Raw genomic sequence first — 17,659 nt, forward strand, 5'->3', positions numbered from 1 at the left:
ACTACTACCGCAGGGGTCTGGTTCGTGAGGGAGGTGCTGGGCGTGAGCGGGTCCAATTGGATAGCATCCAGTCTGGCTTTTACATCGGCTGTTTCTTGCCTAGAGGCAGCCACTTCAACTTGCATGGCCGCTAAAGCAGCCAGCACATCATCAAGTGTTGCCATGTCTGTTATCGACCGGGAGACAGTTAGTGTTATTAAGGTCGGATATTTTGTAACGCCCTGAACGTCTCAGGATCGTTTAACAGACACGACAATGAGGACGCAACCACTTGTGAAGGGTTAGTTCTTTTAATGAAGGCAAATAAAATACAAAGAACAAACAAAAGTTATAGTCACTGGAATCCTCCAGGCTAAGTACGTTACCAGCCCACAGCACGGATGGTCCTAACCGTCCTCTGCATATACGCCGATCCCGGCGTATGCCAACAGAGGGCAGAAATGAAATGGCCGACAATGCCAATCGGTAGGCTGTGAGGGGCACGAAGAGTGTTGGGGAGAATCGAGGAGTCAGGGAAACACCCAGCCGGGGTCTCTACCTGAAGGGAGCAGCCGCTCAACCTCTTCCTCAGACTGCACCGGGACGCGGAGTCACCTCCTGGTGATGTGTCACCGATACCCCAATCACAAGCAAGAAGACTGAACCGAGAGCAGCCGCTCGATCGATCCTGTGGACTTCCGAGTCTGTAACGCGGCAAACACCTCCTGGTGTGCGTTACAGCTGGCAGTCCCTGTGTCTCTGGTCGGGCTGGGAGTTACGACTCCAACCAGCAAAAGCGCCACTGCGCTTGGACTCAGCCGAGTCAAAAAGCGAAGCTCAATGGTTGACCGGTAGAGCTTCCGGGTCCTTCACAGGTGACGATGGGGCAAGACACGGCCCAGGGAGTAACGACTCGACCTACCTCCGTTCTTGCCTTACTGGAGCACCACTCCGGAACACTGCTCTTCACGAAGCAGGTACGTCGGTGTAAACACAATATCCGACAGCCTTGTACCTCCTGGTTCCTCCCTTTATAGGGAGTGTTTTCCTTGAGTTATGTAACAGCTCTCCTGTTTGCATAAGGGCGTGTTTTCCTTGAGTTATGTAACAGCTCTCCTGTTTACATAAGGGCGTGTTTCCCTTGAGTTATGTAACAGCTCTCCTGTTTACATAAGGGCGTGTTTCCCTTGAGTTATGTAACAGCTCTCCTGTTTACATAAGGGCGTGTTTCCCTTGAGTTATGTAACAGCTCTCCTGTTTACATAACCTCTCAACCGCTAAGCATCCTGGGAGATGTAGTCCGTTTTCGCTGGTTACCGTTTTCCTCCCCTCGTATGACAGGAATTCTTGACACCTCCTCCTTCCTCGCCACTGTACCTAGGATAAAAAGAACCAGGAGTGGAGGCCGCTCTTTCTCCTACAACGCGGCCATCCTTTGGAACTCCATTCCCCTCTCCCTTCGTTCTGAGCCCAACCTTCTTCGGTTCCGTAAGCAACTGAAAACCCTGCTTTTCAATAGACCAGTATAGTACCCAGTTCCAGCGTGTTGGAGGGAGCGAGGTGCAGTGGGAAGCCCTGCGATAGGATTCCCTGAACAAGGTGTGAGGCCAAGCACCAATTGGGTCATTGCCGAGTTGGCTTTGTGACCACCCGTATGCCAGGAGAGGGCCGTTGGAAACTGAGCAGAAAAGGTGAACTGCCGCCCAGGCCTGGGTGAACCCGTAAAGCCATGCTGTGGTGACCTCATATGTCAGAGGAGGCCACAGGTAAAGTTAGCACTGCTTCGCTGGGACCCGTGACCATCTCAGCATGGGAAGGTGCGCTAAGGAAGTAGCCACCCCGTGTTTTTCTAAGCACAGGGGCAAGGTCATATGCCAGGAGGAACTGTAGGTACCAAAGTGGCAAAGGATTAGGGTCATAACCGAAGGCGAAACTGAGGGTACGTTTCGTGGGTTGGACCCACTCTATGAGGGAACTGCACCTGACTGACCAGATGGCTGTCGAAGATGCAGTCGAATCCTAACCAGGCTCCAGTCGGAAGCTAAGAAAGGATGTCCCTACACCCCGGGAAAGGCAAAATGCAGCATCTTCGCGATATGGGAGCTGCTCCGACAACAGAGGACTCCGGCAGTGCTGCTCAGGAGAAAGAGCCTGGGTTACGGAGTTCTGTCATGTGGGCTGAAAGCAGCCCACCTTCTCTGAACTGAGCAGGACACACGGGTGCTGCTCCGCGGGCTCCTGCTGCTCTGCCGAAGTCCTCTGTGCTGCGAGAGTGGGAAACGAGAACTGGGCCAGTCTGGCCCTGGGGGACTTGCTGCTAACAGTGTTGACTCCATAGATTTGACTCAAATCCTAGAGTCAAAGGTGACCTCTTGAGCAAGACCTAATAGTACACATCCCCTGGATGCGGCCAACAGTGAATGGGGAATCACTGCGAACAAGTTACACGAAAAAGGGTAGGACAGGGATCTGCCTGATAACTATGAGATCCCCGACTTAAAGGAGGATTTTGTTGTTGCTTCTGAATGTCGTATACCTTTGCATGTGTAGAGTTAAAAATAAAATACTTCTTTTTGTTTATGAAAAACCAAACATTTGACTGGAAATTGATGTATTGTTTGTACTGTGTGCCCTTTGAGTTATGAGTTGTGTTCACTAACCGGCATGTACATTCCCCCCGAGTGAGCCTTAACTGCTCGACCACAGCTTCCAATGAGAGTTAACTGAAGAAGGGGTTCTTGGCCCTGTTGCTCAGGATTCATCGTAGGCTAGGCCCGGGGACATTATGAGTAAAAGGCCTCAACCAGCACAGTTGAGCACAGTAGCCCCTGCGTGCCCCATGGCCTTTTGAAATGGTTCGGACACCACCCTTCTTCCTTTTATTTCTCTAACCCTTTATCAATCTTTAACTCTGCTTTTCTTCTCATTCTACCTTCCCCTCTCCATTACCTCCCTCTTAGATCTACCCATTCTACTCCTATCTCCATCCGTCTCACTGCTTCTCTAACTTCCCTTCCTTTCTTTTCTTTCCCTCCTAATTTCCCTCCCTCCCTTTCTCTTCTCATCTGTTTTGTTATCTGTCTCCACTTCTCTGCACATCCTTCTGTGTCTCTTCTCCCATGATATCCCTCGCACTCCTCCCTGAAAGACTAATAACTCATGCTCCCAAAGGTAAATCCTATCCTCAGTATAACCAAGGTGATAACTATATATATTTCTAATATAACCTGAGAGTAATAGTAAATATGAAACTAAACGTTGCACAAGCGGTATTGTGAGCCAGGACTGGCTGATGAGGTCAGGACAAGGAAATTCACATTTCCATGGTGAAATACTCATTTAGTGTCTGCATACCACTTTGCTAAGTACAATATATTTCTTATTTTTCAAGAAACAGCTTGTTTACGTTTTCAAGTAGCCTGATAATATTTAAACACAGAGGAAGCATCCACAATCAACGTTAATAAAGAGAACTGGGTAAGTGTGGAGCCACATCAGAGTGAACAGCCACAGTGGGATATAAATACAGTGCATCATGAAGCTTTTTTCTCCACATCATGTCATCTACCCTGGCCGACAGAGCCAATATAAATGCCATCCATCCAAATGCAAGGTGCATGCTCCCAGGGTAGACATCTATCTACCTGCCGCCAGGTGGAGGATCTTTTAAAATAAAATTGAATGCCCTTGCTTTTCGTCGAGTCCGGCTGGCTTCTATCGCAGAGGTGTCCTGATATACTCATTTTGTCCCAAGGAGATGCCCGAGCGCTGCTGTTCAGAGGGATCTGCTCTGTGGGAACTTATCTACAATTCCAGCACCATGGAGGCGGCTGGTCTAGGCAGGAAAGGGACCGAACACAAGGAGATGATGGACGGAGCGCTGAAACTTTTCAGACACTCACCCCCATCACGAAAGCGAACAGAATGCCCATGACTTCTTCCTGCGGCGCACTGCAAGGCCCAATCACAGCACATGGGCTCCGAGACCAAGAGGGGGGTGTAAACTTAGTTATATTAATGTACCAAAGCTGGGACCGAGCTGTTGGCTGCGGTATCCATGGCAACTGCAGTCATCTCTCACGGACCCCGAGCCAGGCTCACACTCTGACAGCCTGGGACACACATTATATCATATCACTCGTAGCACTGGATGTACTTTCAAACTGATAGCAAAGCGCATCAAGCAATGCACAGAGGAGTGTGGCATTGCCTTTTAGTGTGATGATGCGGGGAGATGTACTAAAATGCGTTAAACTAACCCTTGATACGTGGCACTTGGCAGGCCTTTAGCAACTAATTGGATTTTATAACTGCAACAAATAAAAAGAAAACAGTATACTCCAGAGTTTATATGATGGATCCAAAGTCAGCAATCTCTCAACATGATGCAAACATGTTTCCACCTTCCAATTGCTTGTTCCTCACTCAACACTGTCCAACATTTTCAAAAGTCTCAAAATAACAGCCCATTTTGGTAGCAAAATGATAAATCCATTTTTAACCAAGCAATACTAGATGTGTAATTATAAGAAATACTGCTAGGTAAACAAATATTGAAAACCTGTCATAATTTGCCTGAAAGAGGGGACCACGTGTATATGAATGACTCCTGGTTTAGTATTTAGGGAGAAAGCACTTACATTAATAATAGTAAACAGCAATCATATGCATTCAGTAACCAAAATCCAAAGGCCCCTCTCTGTCCCATAAAACATTTTCCCTTAGTAGCACAAAAGCAATGCTACTCAAAAGTGAAAAAGAAACACTGGACCGCATTGCCAGCCTTCACAATCAAGGACATCCAAAGCCACGACTGGTAGGATAGGGAGCAAACTCCCATTTCACAGGTTGTATCACATATTCACATAGGCTTCTCTTTTGGATGCATACATATCTCAGTAGACGTATCTCAGTGGGTTGCGTAACAGCTAGCAACCCAACAGATTGGCTACTTGTATCCTCCCCTCTGGACTAGAAACAGTTTAATGACTAGAGATGGTAATTAAGAAGGAAATAATATCTAATTTTATTCACCTAGCCAGTTGTGTGTGATAGCAATGATTTTTAAAAGAACAAGAGGTAAGTGAATGAAACATTTACATAACATTTACCGCAGATGGAGGGCCTTGGTTACACTCTGGCAGGTAGGGACTCCATCACAAAACGTGTTGGAGGTACTGATTGCCATACTGTGGAGCCATTGACCATAATGCACTTGTAATACAGCAGACAGGACATCCGCCATGTTTGTGATGGAATACCCTGTTTGCCAAACTGTAAATTAGGCCCTTAATCTACTATTGGCAATGAACGCTTGGCTTGAAAAACATCAGCTTGGGAAAATAATGAGGTGGTAGATCTAATAGTACTGAGCGTGGTATCAATGGGCCACACCAACCCCAGGGAGTAAATCTGTAATAAAAGAACACATTTGAATGTGGAAGTTTTAACATCTAATCAATGCTGTGCAGAACATCTGGTTATGATACAGTTAATATGTCCAGCAAGAGTACAAGCTTCACTCGCCTATGGAGAATTGTTACCAAAGATGTTGCAGTATTACAAACCTTCTCACGTACACATGACAGGTACAAGTGTAGAGTAGCAGTGCACACTTTCGCACATATAATAACTACAGCATGAGCTATAGCAGTTAAGAAATCTGTGTATGTGGACATTTGCATGTATATCACGATGAATATGGTGTCATAGTGTATGACGTGTACGTGGGGTGGGATGGTATGTTGTTTTGAGTTATCATATGTTGTGATGGTGAGTGTTATGGGAAGTGTGTCAAGTTGAAACTGAGTGTGCTGTAGTGTTAAGGGTTAATTTACACACCAAACTGAGCTAGACCAGGATAAAGGAATAATACATGAATGCAATGGGAGCAACCAACAGATATACTTTGAAGCAGAAAGATCGATAGAATGATACTGACAAACTACCGGAAGTGACCATTCTAAATGCAGATAGTTTGTCACTCTACACTATATATGCATGTTTGTGTATTTAGATATAACAAGCCTTGCTAGAGGGCAACATAGCATTAACCACAGGTGGAGGCCCAGAGATGTGATGCAGAATTTGTAACAACCAGGTTCCAGGGGCATTAGGGGTTTCTGGGCTCCACCTCCATCAATTGGAATAGTTCACTGCTGGTGTCTTGGGGCCTCAGTACTACTGGACCTCAAACTGGATAACTAAGTACTCCTCTTCAGCACTTGACCCTCAGAGACAGAGTAGTTCAAGGCTTACTCAAGGAGGTGAGGTGGGTTAGACATTCAGAATACAGTTTACACTGACCAGCTAATAAGATCAATATTCAGCCCGTGATTTAATTTATAAAGTAAAAGTACTTAAAATACACCATAAAAATATAGTAAACATAAAACTACGATACACAGCGAAAACTAGAAGTTTCTACAACCCTCTGGGCCAGAGTTCTGACCCCAGACAGCATTACAGTGCCTGGGCACTGAGCACTATAAAAACACTGTTAACAATGCACTGTACAGACCACGCTGCACAGGGTTACTCTTCAAAGCTAGAGCAATGGTACCAAATATTGAATTGCAGTGATAAGGTTTCAGCAGTTGACAAAGTCAAATGTTCCTGGTCCACCCACTGACCTCACACCCAAAGCAACACAAGTGCCCACCCTTCCTTGGTGAGGACACGGCTCTGGTGGGGTCAGGGGTTTGATAGGGGTGCCCGGTGTCTTGGCACAGTTACTGTAGGTCCCTCTGGTTCAGTAGCCACTGGGCTAGTTGAAGGAGGGTAGTGGCTGCCAGTCCACCCTGATGTCCTGAGAGGACACAAAAGAGGTGGGGGCCTGTACCACAGAGCCCTCTGGTCACAGTCTAGATTTACTAATGGCAAGGCACCCATGGGGACGGTGCTACTTGCTACTAGTGCAGGACAAGCAACGACAAAGCTGGAAACTATGCAAGTCCTGGGGCAAGTACTAAGGGTTCAAAGGTTACATTCTTCAACACGGCACTCTTCCCAAAGCTACTGGTGGCAACTGGAACACCCACAGGCTCCTACAGCACACAGGAGGGGCCAGGGGCGAAGAAGTCTCACCCTCACTGACAACGTGGAGCTTCCCCAGTCTCCCTAAATGTTGATGTGCAGCAAACTTCCTTATCTGTCTGAAGTCTCCTTTTGGTCCGAAGGACAGAATAGCCTCCACAAGCCTCAGCAAGTTCATTGCTTATTCAGGTACCACCTGACACACTACAGCCCAGCTCCTTTCATCAGACTGGTAAATTCCTTTAACCAATAATCCATCATAGAGACATCTTTTCAAGTTCAAACCCTGTCCCAAGGCCTGAAAGGAGACTGGCAATCCAACCTTTGAATGCCACTCATGGATCGCGGCTTCATCGACGACCCCTTGTGCAGGGCTTGTTAGAAAAGAGAACAGCAGTTAACAACCAAATGGCGGATGAGACCAGGCTTTTATCATTGCCTGAGCAACAGGCTAATCTAATCAGAGGGTCCACTAATTTTGCATCCTGGATGCCCCTCCAATCCTGGGGCATATTTTGTGTATGTTCACTGTGAGATCAGTCTGCACGAGGAGGGTTCTACCAGTCTCTCTGTACCAATTTGTCCTATACCTCAGATAGGAATTTTAACTAACTCCAGACCAGGGGGCCTGAGCACCACCCAGCACAAAGAGATGGGAGCTGTCCCAGCAGAGGGAGACTTAGCTAAACACAAATAAGAGCTTGTTCCTACCCAAACCCACCAAGCTTCTACTAAGAATAGGTAGGGGCACAGTTGAGCTGTAATGTCCCGCAGAACAGATACCAGCTCTGCTCACATTAAACACAATAGCTCACCATCCTCACCCATTGGCTTTCAAAATACAATGCTCACATACCATACAGGCAAAAAAGAACAAAGGTAAAATAGACTGCACAGAATTGACCAGGAGGGGGTGGTAGGCAGCCTATCCTAAAGAGTACAGGGGTACAGGTACCCCTAAGTATAGATTGATGTTGCCACCACTGTCAGTCTAGCAAGGCCTGGGAAGAGAGGACAGTAGCCACTCTCTATAAAAGATGGGTGTACTTTACATGCCCCCTCGACCTAACAGCCACGCTTTAGGGTCTCAATCCATGCAAACAGGAAGACCCCCAGTGGATATGCATGATTGTCATGTTCACTGAGGCAGAGATCCAAAAAACCTACAGTACTTTGAAATGGCTTGACAGGAGATCCACATAGGGCAAAGAAGAACACTCTTCAGAGCCATGCAAAAGACTTCCCATCCTAACAGGATTGATTACATTGCGACAAAATAGTTGCGAGGGAAGTCCTATTACATAGAGATTTTATCTTAATTGAAGAAGGGCACCTAAATAACTTTTCTAAAATGTAGCTGGATTGAAGGCAGTCAGATGTGTTGTTGCAGCACCTAGAGGCAGATAGAAAAGGTAGACTATCTTCTCACTTTCACTTTGCAATGATATTTTGTTCTACAGTGTAGCAATATCTGGTAATTGTCTCAGCCATGTATGTAGGTGTGCACTACTGGTGGCCTTGTATATGATGTAGCTGTTTTTGAAGATGATGCATGCTTGGACTGGGTACCAAAGTAGGTATTTCAGAGTTAAGAATGCTGTGGGTGAATCTTTTCAGGCCTTTCAGAATGTAGGATGACTTTCACTGGTTGGAAAATCATTAGGCACGGCACTGCCAGTGTAATGTGTGAGAGGACTAAGACTTGACCAGCTGTTTTGAAGTTGGATTCAAGGTGGAGGGTATGTTCTTCAAGAGTTAGTGCTGGTACAATGCAGTCTTTTTTTCTTGTGCTGGAGTTAAGGAACAATGTAACTAATTTAGTGTTGGGTGTCAACTGAGGGATGAAACTGTCCAGGTTCATTGCAGACACCCTGGCGTGACTTTTCCATTTACAGTTCCAAAGAGTTCCTTGTGAAGGCTGAATATGATGAGGGACTGAATGGAGTCATATCATATTCGGTAGAAGATGGAGAATTTATATTGGAATGAATTGTTTGGGATTGGCAATGTAAGTGTTTGTGTACCACTGCTTGGTGGTTCAGCATGTTGAAGGCTGTGAAAAGATCAAGTGCGATCAGGAGTCATGCGTCATTCTTGTTGGTGACCAGGAGGTTATTGTTGACTACCTGAAGGGGAGCAGTCTCTATGCTATAGCATTGTTTAAACCTGGGTAACTGGTCCCAGAGAAGAACTAACACTTGCTGCCACTCAGTAAAGTCATTTTAGATGTAGGCAATCCCAGTCATAATTTAAAAGGAGCCAGTTTTAAGCCCCCTTTACTTATTCCACGGGAAGCAGATGTGTCTTTGAACACTAAACACGGCCACTACTCTGTTATGCACTCATATGGAGTCTAATGATTTTAAGATGCAGCATAAAACAGACATTACTAGTGTACTATGCATCAGTAGCTACGGCCACGGCACAAATACGGTGACCATAAAGGCATCTTGGTGTAGACTCTGTACGCCACCCTATTTCACAGAAGCCTGATGTTTTGAAACTGCGAGCAACTACTATGTATGAAGAAAGGCCACTGCAGACATCTGCTGCAATGGGCATTCACTGCCAGTTACTCAGTCTTGATGCTTTTTGGCTCATTAGGTAGTTTCTGGTCAATATGCATCCTCACTCCTCCCACATTACACCTCTTCCCCTCCGTCTGCAGTACTAGAGGAGATTTAAATGCCATATGTGTTTTCTCCACTACTCCGACACAGAATGCACAGCACTAGGGTGAAAAAACTTAAAAGGTTTTCCTGGCACTTAATCTTCATGGTGAAACTCTGCTTGTTGGCAACAGTCCATTCTGAAAGAACAGCTGCCAGTGTTCTTCCCTCTACTTTACTCTGTTCATTGCTGAAATCCAAACTGTCCAAATACTTAATCTTCCACCAAACTATTTTCAATATTCTTCCAAAAGCCCGATGTCACCCATGCTAGTACAATGAGCAGAAACACAACCTTTCTTTTCTCTGCCTAATACTCAGTCCTCATTCAAAGCGAAGGTACTGGGTGAACAAGGACATTAGGCAGGCCTTGCAGTAAATACAGTCCCATAAAGTCCCACTACCTGTAGAACAAAGATTGAAATATGTTCAGTCCTTTGAAATGACAAAAGCCCAAAGAAACAGAAAATAGGCTAAGACACAATTCAAAAGACTACATGAGTCAGGGATATTATTGCTTTGAGAGCACTATGTAGGGTTCCACTATAAATCGTCTCTTGTCTATCACTTATTGATAACATTCTAATTCCCAGATGACATCTTCTTCATTTCTATAAAGTGCACTACTGGGAAGCATGAGAGATTGGTGGTAATGGCTTGATTGGCACAGGCAAGGCGTTCGGAATTCTGCACCGGTATTGTAAGTGTTAATTAGCAGAGTTAGGTTTGAGCAAGGCCCTTTAGCCAATACTCCCTTGAAAATAGTCAATGTAGAAATTAGTAGTGTTATTATTACATAACCCAATGGCTTTCTTCCTGGTATTCGAACACGTGAGAGCAGAAACCCATCAACTTCTGTAGCAAATGTTTTAATCTCTTAGGTAGTTTACTGGGTGGGATTAATCCTATATAGTTAATCCACACATTGATCCCTGTGGCTCAACGTCTGTTTTGTATAACTAGACCTCTCTTTTCCAATTCCAGAGGAATTTTCAACAGTAAATCGTGTGGTAAGTGGTCCGTGTTAATTTGCAAGAGTTACTCACCGTGGGTTACTATAAATAGTAGCATTAAATCCCTGCAAATACACCTCAATAACAAGTCTTAATTCAGATGTTTAAACTTGAATTTAGTGCCATAGTTTCAGAAAGCAAGCTGCAGCTGTGCTAACCTCCCTGGAAAGCATCCTGTGTGACATACAGCTTTTGTTTGGTTTCCTGTTAGAAGTTCTTCTAAGCCTGTATCTAAATCAGATCCTGTGACAGACTTGCGAGAGACAGCACCAGCACAAACTGAGGCCCACCAACAGCTTTAGTAATGCCGAAGCAAACTTTGTTCACCCATAGATTGGTTCTGGTGTCCGGGTGACAGAGTTGTAAGTGGGTCCCACCACTGGAATAGGATAGGAAGCTGCAGGGCAGGTTTGAGGTACCCCATTGTCAGCTGTGTGTGTCCCCTTATACTGGGAAAGTATAGGAAGCTCTATGGCAGAGTTGGGGTGCATTTTCAGAACTGCCTATTGGAATAGGAAAATACTCTTTCTTTTATCTCAATGGCCAGTGTTCTTGATTTCGTTAAGTGACATCATGATCACATACGTATTTAATCATGGACCAATGAGTGAGAGAATGGACATAATTTATTATTGGGCAGAGGGAATGTGAATGATATTGATGGCTGGTGCGTGCCACAAATTTCTACTTCCGTTCCTGAAGGGCTTTGCAGAATGCGGCAGCTTTCATATGGGAGTACGAAGGGTCCAGGGGGCATATGAAGGTTTCCCATTTTAGATTTTCAATGCAGATTTAACATTCAAATCAAAGACGATGGCAGACTTGCAGAGGGGCAGCCATAGCAAATGACACCCTGGATATGATAGCTGTGAGCAAATCACTGCTCCTCATCAGTTTCATATTTGTGGACATTCCTGTAATTTTTTGGATTAACTGAAATAAGAAAGCCACAAACTGAACCCTTACTTTTGGCTATACATATTGGATTCAGCCCTCTACTGGGCATTCAGGCCAGATCCCTCTGGCGGCGACCGAAAGTAATAAGCAAGGGGCTTTTGACGATACCCCCTACTGCTCACCTAAAACTAGACAAATGTTGGTCCTGACAAAGGTGGATTCTAATTGTCATTCCCACCAAAACGTGCGTTGACCTGGTTGCTTTGAACACCCAACGACAACATCATTACGGATATTGTTTGAACCTTTCTCGCCGTTACTTGCAGCGGTGTATGCCTGCCTGGTTAGGCAGTGTGAGATGTGAGTGTGTGAGCATGCTGCTGCGTATGAGAGTTAGAATGGCTGTGTGTGGTTGAATATATAGGGGGCACATCAAATGTTATAACTGTTCATTGTCCTACTGCATTTGTATAGTGTTTAAATCTGTCTTAGCATGATATGCAACACTATTTGATGTATTACAATGAAGAATAACAGCATATTTGCATTTATGAATAACCTGTGGTCTCACAAACATGTTTTCAATCTTGTATAATCAGATTATTTCTTCCTTTTGTATCAATATTAACTAGACAAAAACATTTTTTTAAAGAATATAATAAAAATATACAAATGATTGTGTTCATGACTTAAAAATTCCTATGATGGACAGGTCATAGACCTCTAGTTAGCCTATAAGGAAGCAATACAGGTCATGCGGGAGTGCATTGTAGTGTTTTCTGAAAGGGTGCAACCATTCCATGCACCTTGCCCTAAATTAAATGGCCTCGAGTATTCCCCGTACACATTTATTCTTGAGACTAGAAATTGATATTTAGCTGTCACCATCTTAATGAAAGTTGGTATACAGATTTAATATTGTAAAATTTTCAGTAAGCTTCTTTTTTTAGCCTTTTCGACCTAGTGGACTATTCCCTTAATGCTACCTTGAGAAAAATAACTGATCAGAGAGTATATCTATCAGGAGTGAATATTCTAACCTTAGTGCTGATATTTTAGTCTTTTTGAGTTAGGAATCTAAATTTAGTAGTGCAATGACATGTAGGAGTCTCTCTGTGTTAAGCATTTCCCCTGTTTTTACATTTTGGAGAACAGGGCTTCAGATATTGACGGGTTACGGTCCCATTAAAAAAAGTGGTTGAATCAGGTGCCGGTTGCCAGAGAATGCTTTGAAGAAATCTGCAATGTACTCATCAGGGCCTGGTGAGTTTGATTGATTTGAGGGCCACTAATACCTCCTCTTCCGAAATAGGGGCCTTAAGGGTCTCCCATTGTTCAAGGCAGATTCGAGTAGGATCGGCGAATTGTAAGTATTTTAATTGTTGTGCATCTAGGAGGGAAACCTGTGTACCACGGGAAGCATCAAATTATCAGAAAGCTTCTAGTTTATTATTCTCAGTTTCTGCTAGCTGTCCCGATGAAAGCATTATCACCCCAGTACAGTTGTGTTTTAATGTGTGTCTGAGTTGTCTGGTTAGATATGTATTCACCTTGTTACCCTGATTATAAGTCTCAGAAGGACGAGTTCTGCCTTGGAATTATCTATCAACAATGACTCACAAACATATTTCAGATTTATTGTTCAATCTTCATATATCATTGCCTTATACTTACTTGTGACACTTGTTTATGCTTCTCAGGTATGTTTTCAAGGTGATCTCCTCGCACGCAGGTAATGTTCTTCGCTGTGGCGCAATTAAAGAAGAAAACATCTATATCAATATCTAGGAATAGCAATTCATTATCAGGGCACATGTCTGGCAACTGACAACAGTTATATATATATATATTTTTTTTTTGTGGGTAAAATGTCACTGCCAATATGTGAAAGTAAAGGCTACAAAACGATAACCAAATCTTAACTTCAAAAGGAGAAGAGTTTAATTTTGATTTGTCAGCATGTTCTTTCATTTTAATTTTTGAATGACCTAAGCTTTCCGAAAGTAGCTGTTTCTGTAAATGACTCAAAGTCTGTACCGTCTGGAAAAAAAGGATCAGTACGAAGGAAAACTTTGGGATGGAATTCTAGCAAGGAAAAAAAATGGTGAAAGTTTAGTAGAATAATGAGTCAAGTTGTTAAAAGAAAATTCTGCAACTGGTAGAGAAAAAGGCCTAGTTGTCTTGAGTAGCACTACAACATCACCGAAGATGCTGTTCCAGATTTCAATTAGTTTATTCTGTCTCTGCGTTAGACTGAGGTTAGTAACAAGGGTGGTAACCAGAAGAAAGAGCTTGTTCAATCCCCAATGCCTTACGAAAACGTGAACCTATGTCCGAAATAATGGAATGAGGTAAGCCATGGCAATGAAAAAAGTCTGTTAAGAAACGCTAAGCCATTTCTTTTGCTGTGGTAACTTAAACAAACTGGAAAATGTGCCATCTTTGGAAAAATGTCTACTGTAAACATTATTAATCGGAAGGCGGAAGATCAGTTATGAATTCAGAAGAGAAGATATGCAGTGGTCCCGGAGCCACTGGTAAAGGCTGCAAATGTCCTAGATCTAAAGTAATCTTCACTCCCATATGCAAATGAATCATGACCCATATGCATCACCTCAAGCTGTAGTTCTATAATAAGAATAAAAATATCTTGTTAACTTACATACAACTCATTTGTTATATAAAATGAACATCCTCTGACTCCTTTTAATCCATCCTATGACTCCTTTTAATCCATCCTCTGACTCCTTTTAATCCATCCTCTGACTCCTTTTAATCCATCCTCTGACTCCTTTGAATCCATCCTCTGACTCCTTTTAATCCATCCTATGACTCCTTTTAATCCATCCTCTGACTCCTTTGAATCCCTTCCTTAATAAACTATCTTGACCTTTTCTAAGAAGGCCAAAACAATTTCAACCACACAATGAAAGGGAATGATGCTTTGTTCGTAGACAAGTGACTCAAGGAGACTTAATAAACACTGCAAAATCCGATGATCTGTTCGGAATTGAAATGGTTGTGGATGCAAGATTTTCGGTTAGACAGGGATCTGGCACCCAGCCACTGTCAGTACAACTCCACCACCACACAATTGTGTTAGTACTCACTCTCCACATACATGCACAGGGAGAGGCGAAGACAGTGCAAGAAGCTGTCAGTGGGATGGCAGCAGCTTTGTAAGAAACAGGAACTGGCCTTGACCGTGTCAGGAAGGTAAGATCACGTAGAAGGGTTGGATGTGACAGTTCTTGTATGAAAAATGTGCCCTGGACATAACTGCCATGAGGAGGGCAGGGCAACTGAACAAAGTTGGAGTGACGATGGTCCGTAAATCATTATCCCCAAGCCCAAAATATTGATGAAACCAGAGGAAGAACCAAAATCACCAGAGCCCATCTAGGAAGGTTGATATAGGTAAATCCAACTAAAAAGTAGCCCACACCAGCAATGTGGAGAGGTATGATCAGATGCTGGGAGAGAGACCGATGGCCAAACTTTCACTTCTCCAGTGTCAACTCCTAAAATACTCAGACAAGGGCTAAATAAGTAGGACATTCTTAAGACACCCCAGGGGTTAGGGATACGAGCCCTATTATTAGACCTGGCATTAACCAAAACCTTTTGACTTTAATTTAATTAGATTTTTATTAGAGATTTCATATACAGTAATAGAGTGGGCATACCCACCTGTCAAATCGAACAATCTGCAATGAGCAGAATGGAATGAAGCCCCAACAAACCCCTCACCCCTGATGCCACTACTGTGTTAGTGCAGGAGTAAAATTGGAGGAGTCTTGGTATTTGATTCCCCCGGTCAATTAAGCAGTATCACATGTTTGCCAGCTGTAGTGAGATAGTAGGCTAGGGCCCTGAGGCAAACAGGGCAGGTGAGATCTCTGTTGTATTGAATAAGGTACTCTAAGACAGGGTACCACATAGTGGTGAATTTATCGGAGGCACCAGGCATATAAACTATTTTTGCATTGGCCAAGAGATACCATAGTCTAGGGAGGCATCGTGGAGGTGTTTGGGGTGGAGATCCTCCCACAGAGGCTCAGGATGGTCTGTTTTGCTGTCAAGAGGAGATGGGATATCATCTTACCTCTAGTGGAATGGAGTGGTTTGGAGTGCTTTCGGGGTAACCCCAAGAGGATGGAGGCGGGGGTCTCTGGCCAGGGGTTTCCGTTCAATGGTTGCAACTATTTCCAGTACCTCTCCCAAGAACCGGTCCAAGCGGGGGCAACTCCGCATGATATGGTATGGGGTTTGCCGTGCCCTCACATCCCCTCCAGCAGTCCCCAGATCTGGTGTTATCCCATCAATGCAAGTGTGTTGGAGTGTAATGCCATCTGTACGTATTCTTTAGAGCGATTCCCTACCCTGGGCATGTCTGGTGAAGTTGGTCGTGAGTGTGTGTACGGACTCCCACTGTTCATCGTCTAGTGAAGTGCCTAGGTCTTCCTCCCATCTAGTCTTGTATGTGGGGCACAGCTGATGCATGTTGGAGAGTAGCGTATAGTATACTTGCATGACTAGGTAAGCTGTTTGGAGAGGGTCTGCAAGAACTTCTCGAAGTATGTGAGAGGCCTTTTAGCTACCGTTTTTAGCAGAGGTTGCAGAAACCAGTGTCTAATTTGCGAATAGTTGAATCTCTCTTGTTCTGGGATGTGAAACATGAGTTTGATATATTCGAAGAAGCAGATGCTACCTTTATGGAACATATCACAAAAGGGGGTAACAGCCTTTATCTATCCACGCTTAAAATTGAGGTCACTCTATGCCCGTGGTGAAGTTTCTATTCCCATGTACTGGGGTAAGCAGGGATGAGTCGATACTGATCCCTTTATGTCTAACAAGGTAGTCCCAGGCATCAAGGGTAGCCCGAGTGACCGGGGAAATAGGGATTACGACAGCATTGTGATGGGGCAGCCAAAGGACCTCTGCTATGGGTGGGAAGTCATATTCTGGTCAATAAAACACCACGGCCTGTCTGTTTCCTCCTTGAGCCACTACACCACATACCTCAACTGCGCTGCCTGGTAGCAGAATTGGAGATTGGGGATTCCTATCACTCATCGCTTCGGATGGAATGCACCCGCATGGTACTGGAGTCATGGGCGTCGGTCTGCCCAAATGAAGGTTTTACAAATGGTAGATAGCTGGCCGAGATCCAGCTAGAAGGGCGGTCATTTTGAAAGAGGAGACTCTCCCTACCCAGGAAAGTGCATGATGTTGCCAGGAAGCAGCGAGAGCTTTAAGGGTGCGGGTAAGATGTTGAAAATTCCCCCTCGCACATGTGTGCAAGTCTGGGGTTAGGGTCACCCCCAAATATATCAGGGAGTCCAAGCACCAATGAAAAAGGGTCTCCAGCTGTGGTTTCTGGAGGGGTGTCTCTTTCCCCGAGATCACCTGTCCCGCTGATTTTCCTAGGTTGAATTTAAGGCCGGCAGGAGCTCCATATTCCTCCAGCAAGGGTAGATGTTCCATAGAGTGCACTGGGTCAGTCAAAAGAAGCAGAACATTTTCCGCAAAGGCTAACACGTTAAACGTGTCTTGGTAGAATGAGACTCCTTGGATTCCACCTATGGTCTCAGATTCTCTGTAGAATAGGCTCCAAAAAGAGGGCAAAAAGCATAGTGGAGAGAGGACTGCCCATTCTGGTTTCCCTTTGTATCAAGATCTCCTGTGACTCGATCCCAGTAACATGAACTCTGGCCTGGGGTAGGTATACAGCACATCAATCCATCCCTGGAATCCTGCGCCAAATCCTACCCGATGCAGTGTAGACCGTAGCATGGACCTGTCGACCGGATTTTCGGCATCAAGGATAGCAAAACCAGGGGAGGGGGGGGCTAGAGAGCCCGTAGCGACATGGCCGCACTTTGGTGCAGCTCCACAGGCCATAAGAAACAATCCTGGCAAAATCCGACCATTTGGTGGGCACTGCGAACCATAGTGCTCGGGCAACATGATACTGTAGTAAGGACTCCCTTAATACGTACATACATTGTTAAGTTAGCATAACCACGTTAGAAGTTAGAAAGCCATCTTGCTGCTTTTGCA

The 17,659-nt window shown here is 44.6% G+C and overlaps 1 protein-coding gene across 1 annotated transcript in view; it reads right to left on the bottom strand.

Annotated features, from left to right (window-relative positions):
- TRMT2B (tRNA methyltransferase 2B) overlaps window positions 1-17,659 on the bottom strand; it is a 152,302-nt gene that overhangs the window by 63,839 nt on the left and 70,804 nt on the right. The window contains exon 6 of the mRNA XM_085607724.1: window positions 13,268-13,338. Coding sequence (XP_085463850.1) covers window positions 13,268-13,338 — 71 coding nt within the window. The remainder of the gene's footprint in view (window positions 1-13,267; window positions 13,339-17,659) is intronic.

The sequence above is a fragment of the Triturus cristatus genome, chromosome 5_2 (assembly GCF_964204655.1).
Source record: "Triturus cristatus chromosome 5_2, aTriCri1.1, whole genome shotgun sequence".
In the NCBI taxonomy this organism is placed as follows: Eukaryota; Metazoa; Chordata; class Amphibia; order Caudata; family Salamandridae; genus Triturus; species Triturus cristatus.